Source organism: Stenella coeruleoalba, assembly GCF_951394435.1.
Source record: "Stenella coeruleoalba genome assembly, chromosome: 10".
Taxonomy (NCBI): Eukaryota; Metazoa; Chordata; class Mammalia; order Artiodactyla; family Delphinidae; genus Stenella; species Stenella coeruleoalba.
Window position 1 is genome coordinate 7,800,156 of NC_137156.1, and position 14,205 is coordinate 7,814,360.

Below are 14,205 nucleotides of genomic sequence, written 5' to 3' on the forward strand. Positions count from 1 at the left end.
ATGTGAGTTTTTTCTTCCAGGTGCTTTCATGAACCTTGAAATAAAAGGCCCACTCCTTTAAATGTGGCCACTCAGTCTCAAACTTTCATGAGACATCATCATCATGAATTTGCTATTGTCTCATACTTGACTCACAAAACTTCACAGTCTCAAGAAAACAGAATAACTTGAGGAAAGTTACAAAGAAAAAAGGAATGATCAGGGCTCCTTGAACAGTACTAGAGAAATAATGACACAGAATAGTGCATATAAATGAACCCAGTGGCTCTTCATTTCAGTATTTCTTTCTTTTCTACATTGAATTCGCATAATTTTGCACTAAAGACAAGCAAATCAGATGAAAGGAGACTTATTTCGCTTTGGCATATTAAAAAGTACAACGTGTACCCACACAGACCAAACTCTTCAAAACAAAGTACAGAGAGAAGATGCTGAAAGACAAATCATTTATCCAAGTTTATTCTCAGAGAGCTAGAGTTCAGGAACTTGCTCTGCGCCCCTGGAAGCAATACTTTGTAGAAGAGAAATTGTTCTTAAAGTTTGATTTTTTTAAAATACTTTTCATTCTCTGTTAATATAATTGTAGGCCAGCCACGGGAGGGGTGGAGTTCTGTGCTCTTCTCAGATCCTCAAGCCATTTTTACCTCCAAACAATGACTGTGGGGTTGCTTCCTAGGCAATACTTTGAGCTCATCACACTCTCCCCGTCATTCAAGATCCGTCTCAAATTCTACCCATCTACTTTTTTTTTTTTTTAATATTTATTTATTTGGCTGCGCCGGGTCTTAGTTGCAGCATGCAGGATCTAGTTCCCTGACCAGGGATCAAACCCGGGCCCCCTGCATTGGGAGCACGGAGTCTTAACCACTGGACCACTGGAGAAGTCCCTACCCATCCACTTTTTTATCTACTTTTTTGGTTTTCTTTCTTTTAAATTTTATTTTTATTTTTGGCTGCGTTGGGTCTTCATTGCTGTGCACCGACTTTCTCTGGTTGCAGCAAGCAGGGGCTACTCTTCGTTGTGGTGTGCAGGCTTCTCATTGTGGTGGCTTCTCTTGCTGTGGAGCATAGGCTCTAGGCCCATGGGCTTCAGTAGTTGTGGCACGTGAGCTCAGTAGTTGTGGCTCACGGGCTCTAGAGTGCAGGCTCAGTAGTTGTGGTGCACCGGTTTAGTTGCTCCCCGGCATGTGGGATCTTCCTGGACCAGGGCTCGAACCCTGGTGTCCCCTGCATTAGCAGGCAGATTCTTAACCACTGTGCCACCAGGGAAGTCCCTACCCATCTACCTTTTGATGGAGGCTTTTCTAAAGCCTTGTTAAAATGAAGGTCTTCTAGAAATAAAATCTGCTGTGTCCTATCTCCAGAGTTTCTGATTCATTCTGGATGGGGGCACAAGAATTGGATTTCTGTGCTTCACCACTATTGATCGAAGTTAAAAAAAAAATTCCTTTTTTTTTTTTTTTTTTGCGGTACGCGGGGCTCTCACTGTTGTGGCCTCTCCCGTTGCGGAGCACAGGCTCCGGACACGCAGGCTCAGCGGCCATGGCTCACGGGCCCAGCCGCTCCGCGGCATGTGGGATCTTCCCGGACTGGGGCACGAACCCGCGTCCCCTGCGTCGGCAGGCGGACTCACAACCACTGCGCCACCAGGGAAGCCCCAAAATTCCTTTTAAATAGCTTTATAATTGTTTTTTTGTTTTTTAAAGCCAGGTAAGACTTGCAGAGCTGCCGATATAGATTGGAATAGGCTGGGGGCTCCCGTACTGCACAAAATTTCAACAGTTCTAGCTGGAAGGGATGAACGTGAGTCTTGGGATTCATCACAAAGGTGGAGGATATAACTGAATCACTGTGCTATGCACCTGAAACTAATATAGCACTGTAAATCAACTATACATCAATAAAAGTAAAAAAATTAAAATATCAATACATATAAACCTTTCTGGATATGCTAGCCCAAAATATCAGTATCAGTAAATCAATACCAATAAATATAAACCCTTCTGGGTACTCTGGGCCGAAAGTTCCCAGAGCATCTGATTTGTGGCTTTACCCCCAGCATCTCCTGTGGAACACAGGAGGCCCTCAAGGAAACTGTTTGAATGAGTGAATAAATTATCTTGAAACAAAATCGACGAGTAATTTAGCATGTTCACACTCCCGGGCAATTCACTTAAATGTTCTAGGCTCTGGTTTGCACAACTTGGCAATGAAGGGACCATATTAAAATATTAAAACATGAAAATTTCTAAAATCCCTTCCAGTGTAAAATGCTACGTTTCTCTTCCTCATTTCATTTTTTCCTTTTACAACCATAGTTAATTTGTTGGCAATTATCAGAGGTGAACACTGAGAGGTCATGATCTCAGGGACTACAGAATTCTAAAAAAACATCCACAGGAAATGAAAGAGGATCACTTTTTGTAAGTTTCATGTGTTAAAAATCCTAAGTGGTTAATGAACCATTGGTAAGCGGAAACAAATGTACCTTTTTATTTCTAAAAATCACCTCAAACCAGGGGCAGTTTTGCTCCCCAGAGGATATTTGGCAATATCTGGAAACATTTTTGGTTGTCACAGCTGGGGGTTCAGGGTGGGGGGCAGCTGTAGATGCCACTGGCATCTCGTGGGTAAAGGCCAGGGATGTTGCTTAAACATCCTGTTGGGTTGGGTAAAGATGTTACGGAAAAACCCGAACGAACTTTTTGGACAACCCAATACGGTGCACAGGACAGTCTCCACAGCAAACAATTATCCAGTCTAAATGCCAGTAGTACCGAGGCTGAGAAACTTGCTTTAGGTTATAGTAAAAAAGTAGTCTCTTCCACAGCTACTCCATCCCCCCCCCCCCCGTGATTTTAATAGAATGATTATACTTGCAACCATTTATTTAGTTAAGCCTGCCAGGCACTATGCTAAACACAGCACATACATTATCTTATTTAACACTAACAAAACCCTGTGAGGTTTCTTTTAACATCTTTATTAGAGTGTAATTGCTTTACAATGGTGTGTGACTTTCTGCTGTATAACAAAGTGAATCAGCTATATGCATACATATATCCCCATATCCCCTCCCTCTTGCGTCTCCCTCCCACCCTCCCTATCCCATCCCTCTAGGTGGTCACAAAGCACGGAGCTGATCTCCCTGTGCTATGCGGCTGCTTCCCACTAGCTACCTATTTTATAGTTGGTAGTGTATATATGTCCATGCCACTCTCTCACTTCGTCCCAGCTTACCCTTCCCACCCTGTGAGGTTTTGAAGATTAGTATTGATACATGATGTCTTAAAGAGATTACCGTAACTGTTAGGTCACACACGGGAACAAGACGAGTGTTCCCGTCTTGTTGAGTGTTTTATCTCCTCCCTATGCCAGCTGTACCAGACAGGACAGATGTGGAGAACAGATGACTGTTGGCTACCCAGGCAATTGCTGTAGGGCAAACTGAAAAGGGTTGGCCCTTGCTAAGAGGGTAGAAGAAATGCTTTTCCATACATGTCAACCATCTGACTTCAGAGCCTCTGCTGGTAGTCTTTATGCATAAATAATACCATAATGAACACCTTCATGTACAGATTTTCACATTGAAAAAGTTATTTCCTTAGCTTATTGTGAAACTAGTGGCTTAAAAGGCCAGAGGGAATTGGTGATTATAGTGGCTTCTCCTCCTTTTCTAAATTGATTTTCCAGAGTTTTGCCCATTTCCTGCACCACCATGAAGTTGTGAGAAAACCTCTTTCAATACACTGACACCAGCGTTGACTTTTGACATTTAAAACCAAAATTCTTGCTTATTTAACAAGCTAAGAAGTATGCATCTGAGCTTAAATAATAAGCAGGTGCTGGGATTTGTTACCACATATATGTATCCCCAAATGGGGACCACGCTGTGTAAGAACAATAAGGAGAAACTCAAGTCAGTACAAATAAAACTTGCGTTTCAAAGAAACACATTCGTTTATTCAACAAATGCAGTTATTTGTCCAATAAAGGCGAAGCCCTAAGAAAACATTCCTGCTTACTCTGTAAACACTATCTCAAATCTTTTGTTTAAATAAGTCTCTGAAGAGCAAATGAGAGAATTGGATTTTATAGTTTAAAATGTTTTCTCTGATACGATTAGTGTCCTTTTTGCCCCATCCTAAAAATAAGGCAAAATAGATGCTTCCTAGGATACTTGTGGTTTGAGGTAGACGTCTACCCACATACCCCATAACTACCCTTCTGACAAACAATCATAATTATAAGAGCAACAATACTAACACAATCACCTAGTCCAGTATTTTAAAAATATATAGTATATATATAATATGTATCGTGGGATATAGTAGTATATCCCATTAGTGGATCATTTCAGTAGGGTTTTGTGGTTTTTTTTTTTTGGCTGCATTGGGTCTTTGGTGCTGCGCGCCGGCTTTCTCTAGTTGCGGCGAGCGGGGGCTACTCTTCGTTGCAGTGCTCGGGCTTCTCATTGCGGTGGCTTCTCTTGTTATGGAGCACGGGGTCTAGAGAGCAGGCTCAGTAGTTGTGGCACGCAGGCTCAGTAGTTGTGGCGCACGTGCTTAGTTGCTCCGCGGCATGTGGGATCTTCCCAGACCAGGGCTCGAACCCGTGTCCCCTGCGTTGACAGGTGGATTCTTAACCACTGTGCCACCAGGGAAGCCCCATAGTAGATGTTTTTACGGGAGTGAAAGGAGCAACTGGACGTTGGCACAAGTAATGGGATCAGTAGCTTTGGGGCTTCCATGTATGTTTTAACCTAAGACAGATTGAACTGCTTACTGAATAGTGGTCACACTGTATATTCAGGCTGTTCAATCTTTCGCTTGCCATTATCTGCTCAAAATAATAAGCAAGGGATACCTACGAAGTATTCGAATAGAGCTGTCACCAGAGTCTTGCTGAGTGTTTGATCTCTCCCTAAACTAGTTGTGCAAGGCAGGACAGATGTGGAGAATCAATGATTGGTGGCCACCTAGGCAGTTGCTGTAGGGCAAACTGAAATGGGTTGGCCCTTGCTAAGAGGGTAAAAGAAATATTTTTCAATACTGAGAAGTAGGACGTTATTATACCTTCAAGTATGGTGGCCTACTGGGAAGCCAAGGTGGTAACCAGGCCTGTCTGGTCCACACACAGCTAAGCGGTCCTCACCATCAGCACCAAAGCCTAAGGCGGTGGCACATCCCTTGCGCGCCACACTCACCATTCCTTTAAGGTTGATCAGTATCTCCGAATGCTGGGCCAAATGCTGTGGAGTCAAAGGCACCGTGACAACTGGCCCTCCACTCAGCTCAGCTTTTCCCAGCAACAGGTGGGCTGATTGTCTTCAAGGAGGTGATCTCGAGGTTCAAATGCATAAACAGTTGACCCTTGGACAACGCAGAGGTCGGGGGGCAGACTCCCGAAAATCCGAGTATGACTTATAGCTGGCCCTCTGTACCCAAGTTTCCTGTGTGTCTGAGTGTCCTCTGTATCTGAGGTTCCCCTGTATCCAAGGTTACTCTGAATCCAAGGCTCTGCATCCATGGATTCAACCAACCTCCTATTGCAAAAGACTGTAGTACTTACTACTGAAAAGAATCCGCACGTGAATGGACCCTCGCAGTTCAAACCCGTGTTGTTCAGGGTCAGCTGTATTCTCAGCAGAGGGCACTAGGATGTAAGTACCAGCTTCCTTCATAAGAGCAGAATTTGAGTGAGAATAGGAGGATGAGAAGCTACCTGGAAGCTTGATGAAGGCTGAGGGGAGGACTTCCAGGAAAGGAGGAAATGAAGCTGGGTCCTTGGCAGTGTCGACTGTAGCCCAGGCTTGACTGTGCACAGGAATCTTCTGGGGACCTTGTGAAGATGCTGATTCTGGTGCAGGAGGTCTGGGCGGGGCCCGAGATGCTACATTTCTAACAAACTTCCAGGTGATATTGAAGCTCTCAGTCCAAGAATCACATTTCAGAAGCAAGGGTCTATTCCCATTCCTGCCGGATATGGCTGTGCCTCATGGGCTCTTTGCAAAAAAAACAAAAAGCAACAACACAAAAAACCAAAGTAGAATTCAACATTGTCTGTGTTTGTCCCTCTCCCTACTTCTGCTCCTACAAATGTTATTTTTAAAGCACAACATGAATAGTATTTAAACAAACATGTTTGAGATTTATCATCAAATAGAAAGTATGGAAGTTGAGGTTTGTAATTTTATTAGCAGAAGGTTAATAGGTGTTATGCGTGGGGGGTTTTTTGTTTGTTTTTTTTCTTGGCCACGCCATGCAGCTTGTGGGATCTTAGTTCCCGGACCAGGGATTGAACCTGGGCCCTCAGCAGCAGAAGCACAAGAGTCCTAACCACTGGACCACTGGGGAACTCCCTATGTGTTTATTTTAAAGACAACAGTCATTAATTATAAATGTCATGGTCTTATCTCTAGAATAATGGAATGTGTTTCAGAGTAAGAGTTTGTGATGATCAATATTAATGAGAATGAAAAGGAAGAAAAATATTTTGTCCTTTTAAAAATGCAATCCTTTAGAAGAGGTTAAGGGACCTTTTGTCATGGCAATGTTTTATTCATACTTTTCTGCTATAGTTATTTAATCAAAATAGACACAAAAATCACATCAGCTAATCTTGCTGACATGAGTCAATATACCAGATTATCTCTTTGCTTTCCAAACTGCCCTCTCCCCACCCCCTAACCTAACCAAGGCGAGTTTTATTCTAAATTCTTTAAAAATGTGTCCTAAGAACAAAATAAAGAAGCTTCTTTTTGGATAGGCAAGCAGTAAAGTAACTTTTAAAGTATTAAATGCAAACTAAAACAATAGGAAGAAATATTGCTTAATAAAGAGTGTTTTTCTTGAGTACTCCACATTTATAAACAAACTTTACAAGTTTGGCAGCAAGAAAAGAATCCTGCCTGATAGAGAGCCCTTAGGGGTGATGACTCATACCATTTTCAGAAAAGGCTGTGCAAAATTTAATTTTAGCTGGGCTGGGAGACCTTAGTACGATACTTGATTTAAATCCTCGTATATTATTATGTGACATGAGGGCAAAAGAACAGGGCTTTTTTTCTGTCTGAAAATGCACGTTTTCATGAGTGTTTTTAAAGAGGAAAAAAAAAATTGTAACTAAGTTTTATTGGAGTATGGTTGCTTTACCATGTTGTGTCAGCCTCCACTGCACAACAGAATGTATCAGCCATACGCATACAGATATCCCCTCCCTTCTGGACTTCCCTTCCATTTAGGTTACCACAGTGCACTAGGTGAGTTCCCTGTGCTATACAGCATGTTCCCATCAGTTGTCCATTTTATACATGATAACAACAATGTATGTGTGTCAATCCCAGTCTCCCAATTCCTCCCAAGCCACCCCTTTCCCCCTTGGTATCCATACCTTTGTTCTTAACAAATTTTTTTTTTTTTTGGCTGCGTTCAGTCTTCATTGCTGTGCCTGGGCTTTTCTCTAGTTGCAGCGAACTGGGGCTTCTCTTCGTTGCAGTGTGCGGGCTTCTCACTGCGGTGGCTTCTCTTGTTGCAGAGCATGAGCTCTAGGTGCACGGGCTACAGTTCAGTAGTTGTGGCTCGTGGGCTCCAGAGCGCAGGCTCAGTAGTTGTGGCACACGGGCTTAGTTGCTCTGTGGCATGTGGCATCTTCCTGGACCAGGGCTTGGACCTGTGTCCCCTGCACTGGCAGGCGGATCCTTAACCACTGCGCCACCAGGGAAGTCCTACTGTATGTGATTAAATGGACCCTTCAATCTCTGTGACCCATCCAAAATTTATTGAGATGGAGGTTATTGGAGATAGCACAGTGTTCCTCAAATAGGGAAATTTTGCATCACCGGGGGACATTCGGCAATATCTGAAGATATTTTTGATTGTCACAACTGGGGGGATATGTATTACTGGCATCAGGTGGGTGGAGTCCAGAGATGCTGCTAAACATCACACAATGCAAAATTCTACAACAAGGAGTTGTCCAGCTTACGTTGTTAATAGTGCCAACATGGAAAAGCTCTGGTTTAGCAGAATGGCAGCCTAATGCCCTCCTCTCCCTTTTAAAGGCTTTTTACAGTTCAAAGGTGAGTTAAATATTAATTGGTAATGCATCAGCAAGTATTGGTCAGCAACTTTTGGTCAAAAGAACAACTGAAAGAAATAGAGAAGATGGGTAGATCAGTGCACACCAGTCTAGGAAAAACTCAAAGCTCAAAACCCATTGCTTGGGCTTCCCTGGTGGCGCAGTGGTTGAGAATCCACCTGGCAATGCAGGGGACACGGGTTCGCGCCCTGGTCCGGGAAGATCCCACATGCCGCACAGCAACTAAGCCTGTGCGCCACAGCTACTGAGCCTGTGCTCTAGAGCCCGCGAGCCACAGCTACTGAGCCCACGTGCTGCAGCTGCTGAGCCCGCGTGCCTAGAGCCTGTGTTCCGCAACAAGAGAAGGCACTGCAATGAGAAGCCTGCACACTGCAGTGAAGAGTAGCCCCTGCTCGCTGCAACTAGAGAAAGCCCGTGCACAGCAACGAAGGCCCAACACAGCCAAAAAAAAAAAACCATTGCTTGGGGGCTCATCATCTTTACTGGATGATCAGGAATTGTGTCTTGTCACTTACACTATCCCTTACTGCCCAGCACAGTGGTTGGCAACACCAAATGCTCAACGAGAACTTCAGCATATAAAAAAGATATTGTGTTAAAAGATTGCTTGAGTTCCATATGTCTAATATTGCAAACTTCATATAGGAGCGACCCTGGAATCTCTCTCACTTATTAGCACTAAAGACATCGAGTGGCCTGTTTTCTGAGCTTTCACTTTAAGATAAATGTTATCTGGGAAGTCCTAAAATTTTTTGATAATAGCACTATTTACAATAGCCGAGACATGGAAGCAACCTAAATGTTCATTGACAGAGGAATGGAGAAAGAAGACTTGCTTGGTACATATATACAATGGAATATTACTTAGCCATAAAAAAGAATGAAATAATGCCATTTCCAGCAACATGAGTGGAGTTAGAGATTATCATACTAAGTGAAGTAAGTCAGACAGAGAAATACAAATATCATATGATATCACTTATATGTGGAATCTAATTTTAAAAATGATACAAATGAACTTATTTACAAAACAGAAACAGACTCACAGATCTCAAAATTAAACTTATGGTTACCAAAGGGGAAACATGGGGGGAAGTGATAAATTAGGAGACTGGGATTAACATACACACACTACTATATATTAAATAGATAACTAATAAGGAGCTACTGTATATCACAGGGAATTCTACTCAATATTTTGTAATAACCTATATGGGAAAAGAATCTGAAAAAGAATGGAAATACATATCTGATTCACTTTGCTGTACACTTGAAACTAACACAACATTGTAAATCAACTGTACTCCAATAAAATTTTTTAAAGTAAATTTATTTTTTTAAAATAATATTATTATTATTTATTTTTTGGCTGCATTGGGTCTTCTTTGCTGCACGCAGGCTTTCTCTAGTTGTGGCAAGCAGGGGCTACTTTTCGTTGCTGTGCGCGGGCTTCTCATTGTGGTGGCTTCTCTTGTGGAGCACGGGTTCTAGGTGCACAGGCTTCAGTAGTTGTGGCATGGGGGCTCAGTAGTTGTGGTGCACGAGCTTAGTTGCTCTGTGGAATGTGGGATCTTCCCAGGCCAGGTCTCAAACCCGTGTCTCCTGCATTGGCAGGTGGATTCTTAACCACTGAACCACCAGGGAAGTCCCTTAAAAAGTAAATTTAATTAAAAGGCATTGAGACCAAAAATCTCCAGCTTCTTCATCTGCATTATGTTTTCATGCAATGGCATTTCTTGCAGGCTTGGGCACAAATTATGAAAAAAACCAATGGATTGTTTTTACTGGTGGCAAGTCTAGATCCATAACTACCAACTATTCGCACCATAAGCCTGTGGGGTTTTGTACCAATGATGAAAAATCTGAAATGAAAGATAATATACTGGGAGAAAATAAACATGACTTGGAAGCTTAACTGATGAAATTGACACCTCTCTTTCTTGGTTCTCATTTCTGCTTTTCTTCTTTATCAACATTGCAGGTGTTCCTGGCTCCATGCCAAACGCATCGTGGGCCGGGAACCTCAGAGCTGTAAAGTGGTTTGACATGGAAGATAAACACGGAGGCTGCCACGGTGAGGCATTCATTTGAAACTGTGAGGCCACACTGCTTGTTGGTATTGGCATGAAGGTTGTGGAATACAGGGGTTCTCACAGAGAGCCCTGCTGGTTCATTTAGACCAATCTGTGAATTATTAAACAGAGTAGCAAGAGGCTTCAAGACACAGTCCTTGAAAAGTAAATCTAAGTGTCGTAAAGACATTCTCCAGCTTATAATTTCCTAGGGAGATGTAGAGGGGGGTTCAAATTGTAACGGTGCTTTCTTCTTGCAAGTTTCTGCCTTTTCCTTATTATTCATTCCTCTTTCTGCTCCTTTGGGCATGCAGCGGTTATGAGGAGACAGTGGTCAGGATGAGAAGTGACGTCATGTTCTTACCACTGACTCCCATCCCTCATGTCCGCCTCTGCTCCCCCTACGGACAGGTTTCCAGGTGGCTTGGAGGTGTTTGCTGCAGCTCTGGCATGATGGCAGGTGACAGCAACAAGAGAGGTTTCCCCTACAAGTGGATAAGAACTAGAAAACAAGGAGTTTTCATTGCTACAGAACCTTGTAAAGAAGGCTTTTCATCAGTCCTGGTGTATATTCGAACTCTTGCCTGGTACATGGTGGGCATGTGTATTTGTTGACTAGGACTAACATAACAAAGTACCATAGACTTGACTTTCTGTTTTAAACCACAGAAATTTGTTTCCTCACGGTCCTGGAGGCTGGAAGTCCGAGATCAATGTGTCAGCAGGTTTGGTTTCTTCTGAGGCCTCTCTCTTTGACTTGTAGATGGCCGTCTTCTCCCTGTGTGCTCACATGACCTACCCTCTGTGTGTCTGTGTCCTAATCTCTTCTTATAAGGACACCAGTCATATTGGATTAGGGCTCATTCACATGACCTCATTTTAACTTAATTACTTCTTTAAAGGCCCTACATCTAACACAGTTACAGTCTGAGGGGCTGGAAGGTTAGGACTTCAACATATGAATCTGGGGGAAATACAATTCAGCCCATAAGAACAGGCAATAAATATATATACAGTGAATAAGTGATTGAGCGAACGGATGAGTGAGTGAATAGGAAGGTTTGCCCCGTTCTCCCTGTGGTAACGAAGTTTGGCCTCCTCTCCTCTTCCACTCAGTCTACGGCTCTATCCTCAGCCCATCTTATCTACACCTAACATTTCAGATGAGAACATCCAAAGTGCTGCTTCTCTACATCTCTCCATTACACTCACCCTCTTTCCGGTGTCTGTCTCTCGGGGGTCCCCTTGCATTATGGATGACAGCATCCTCGTGTCACTGCACACTCTATTCTTAAGCATAGTCACATCTTTACCTCAATCAGCCCACATGTTCCCCAGAGGACAGCTCATTGCCACCTGCCTGCATTCTCATCGTGGCCTGCCCTCCTAGTGGGGGGAGGGGGATGGAGAGGAGGGTACTTTGCTCTTTGATCTCCTTAGAAAGTGGACCATATCCATCAGGCAGGGTCCCAATATTTGGGATAGGTTGCCTTCTCCACTTCCTTCTATAACCCCTATCACTTTCCCTTTAGAACCATCCTCTGATCTGGTCATCCTCTGATCTGCTTCTCCACCTCTTCTCCAGCTGTGATACTTGAGGACTCCAACATCCACGGCAAGGACCCATGTGATGTGATTACATTACAGCTCTAGCCCCCCCCCCCCAAAGCTCCTGTCCACTGTGTTTCAGCCACACACACAACCCCCCCAAGTAGAGCTTTACCTTCAGTCTCCTTGTCAGCACCTGTATCCAGGACCTACCTCAGTAGAGAAGGTATAGACAAGTCAGGTTTGCATTTTTATAGGGACCTTTACTGATCACATGACAGGTAGGGGCCATGAAGATAGCCCCTAGCCAGGAACCTACACAGGGTACGATGTTTGGGTAGCCCACGCCCCTCTCAAACAAATGTCTCGTTTTTTTCTTCTCTTAGTATCTGTTATGCCATCTGAAAGCCTTACAGCGTTCATAGCATAAAAAATGTTTGTCCCCAGACCACTATACAGGGAAAAGAAAAAGACATAGTCCAGAGGAAGTAGAACATTTTGCTAAACCAGCAAGTCAGTAATACAATCTGGACCTTTTCCGCTTGGCTGTGAGTAATAGGATTTGTTCCAAACCTGTGAGTGTACCCACTTTACAAACTCTCTTAGCATTTCAAATCACAGAGTACCATTCTAGACCTATGGTCTTTAACCTGGAGCTCCCATCTCTGATTACTATCTGTTTGTCACCCTACTAGTTTCCTTCACCAACTTACATAGTATATATTTTACTGCCTTTCTCCCCAGAACAGAACAGAAGCTCCAACGGGGCTGGGATTTTTGACCGATTTGTTCATTGCTGTATCCCCACATCTGAAATATGTTGTTGTTGTTGTTTTAAATGTGTTTGCTTTTTTAAAATTGGAATTTCCAGAGGTTCGACTTTCCTCCTCCTCCCAGTTTCTTTCTGAGGACCCCTCGTCCAGCCTGTGTACTGTGTCAGCTGTTGTGTGCTGTTCTTGCTAACATTTTAGGTTCCCTTGCTGTTTGATCCTACAAGGCTGATTCCTGCACGTAATCATTCCTGTCATCTGCTTTTTGCCATTTGTGGTTCCTGAAGCAGGACATTGTTGAAGAACGTCACAGAACTGCCCTAAATTCACCCACTGTCTACCTTCAGCTAGACCCTCTGGCTGCCTACTTACTCTTTTATTTACGTCATTATTGTCCTGGTACTCTTCCCGGGGTACACCTTTTGAGCTTTTCTGCCCACCTTTAAGCTCCCAATCTTATGTTAAAACAGCCTTTCTGGGCTTCCCTGGTGGCGCAGTGGTTGAGAGTCCGCCTGCCGATGCAGGGGACATGGGTTCGTGCCCTGGTCCGGGAGGATCCCACATGCCACGGAGCGGCTGGTCCCGTGAGCCATGACTGCTGAGCCTGCATGTCCGGACCCTGTGCTCCGCGATGGGAGAGGCCACAGCAGTGAGAGGCCCGCGTACCGCAAAAAAAAAACCAAAAAACAAAAACAAAAACAACAGCCTTTCTATTCTCAAAAGGTGATCAATTCAACTTTAGGAAGAACTTTGAAGATATTTGATTAAAATCTCCTTATCAATTCCTTTGTCATGTCATCCCTTTCCGCCATCTTAGAACATTTTGGACCCATTCTCTCATTGTTGCTTCCTGTTTCAAGAGGAAAAGTTACCTATCCTCACAACCAAGGTCAGCATCTGGTCTCAGTTGTGTGTGGATCCCCCTAAATTATCCCATTGCTCTCTTGCATTCTCAGTGTCTCCCTCTCTGCTGTTTCTTTTCCTAAGCAAAGGTGTACTTACTGCCTCTATCCTGAAGAGCAAGCTGTCTAGGCACCCTCTACTTCATCCAGCCTGGAATCTTCTCTCCTGTTCACTGCCATTTCTTAAGCATGGGCGTGCTGCCCATGTACCGAGTTCTTCCCACCCACTACCCGGTTATTCTTTAACTTCCTTAAACTCCGGCTTTTTTCTCCAGTGATTTTCTCTGTCTACTGAACTTCCTTCCAGCCACATTGAGTTAATCACCAAGTCCTGTCAGTCCTTCTGTGCTCTGCCTCTAATAGCCTTCTTTTCCCACTCATGGCAACCATTAACTTTGAACAGATTTGCTCTCTGGTTTACACAATTACTGTAGTCTCTTGACTGGTTCCTAATGTACCCTGCAAAGCTCTGCAAAATTAATCTTGCTAAAATCTATTTCATCATTTGATTCTTCCATTCAAAAAAGTTCTTCAGGGACTTCCCCGGTGGCGCAGTGGTTAAGAATCCACCTGCCAGTGCAGGGGACACAGGTTCGAGCCCTGGTGCAGGAAGATCCCACATGCTGCGGAGCACCTAGGCCCATGCACCTCAACTACTGAACCTGAACTCTAGAGCCCGCGAGCCACAACTACTGAAGCCCGCGTGCAACAACTACTGAAGCCTGTGCTCCTAGAACCCGTGCTCCACAAGAGAAGCCACCGCAATGAGAAGCCCGCGCACCACAATGAAGAGTAGCCCCTGCTCGCCACAAC

At 43.9% G+C, this 14,205-nt stretch overlaps 1 protein-coding gene across 2 annotated transcripts in view; it reads left to right on the plus strand.

Annotated features, from left to right (window-relative positions):
* Nucleotides 1-14,205, plus strand: part of LOC307193543 (N-acetyllactosaminide beta-1,6-N-acetylglucosaminyl-transferase) — a 58,235-nt gene that overhangs the window by 39,271 nt on the left and 4,759 nt on the right. For both annotated transcript variants that reach the window (XM_079935687.1, XM_079935686.1), the window contains exon 2: nt 10,082-10,174. In XM_079935687.1, the coding sequence (XP_079791813.1) occupies nt 10,082-10,174 (93 nt within the window). The remainder of the gene's footprint in view (nt 1-10,081; nt 10,175-14,205) is intronic.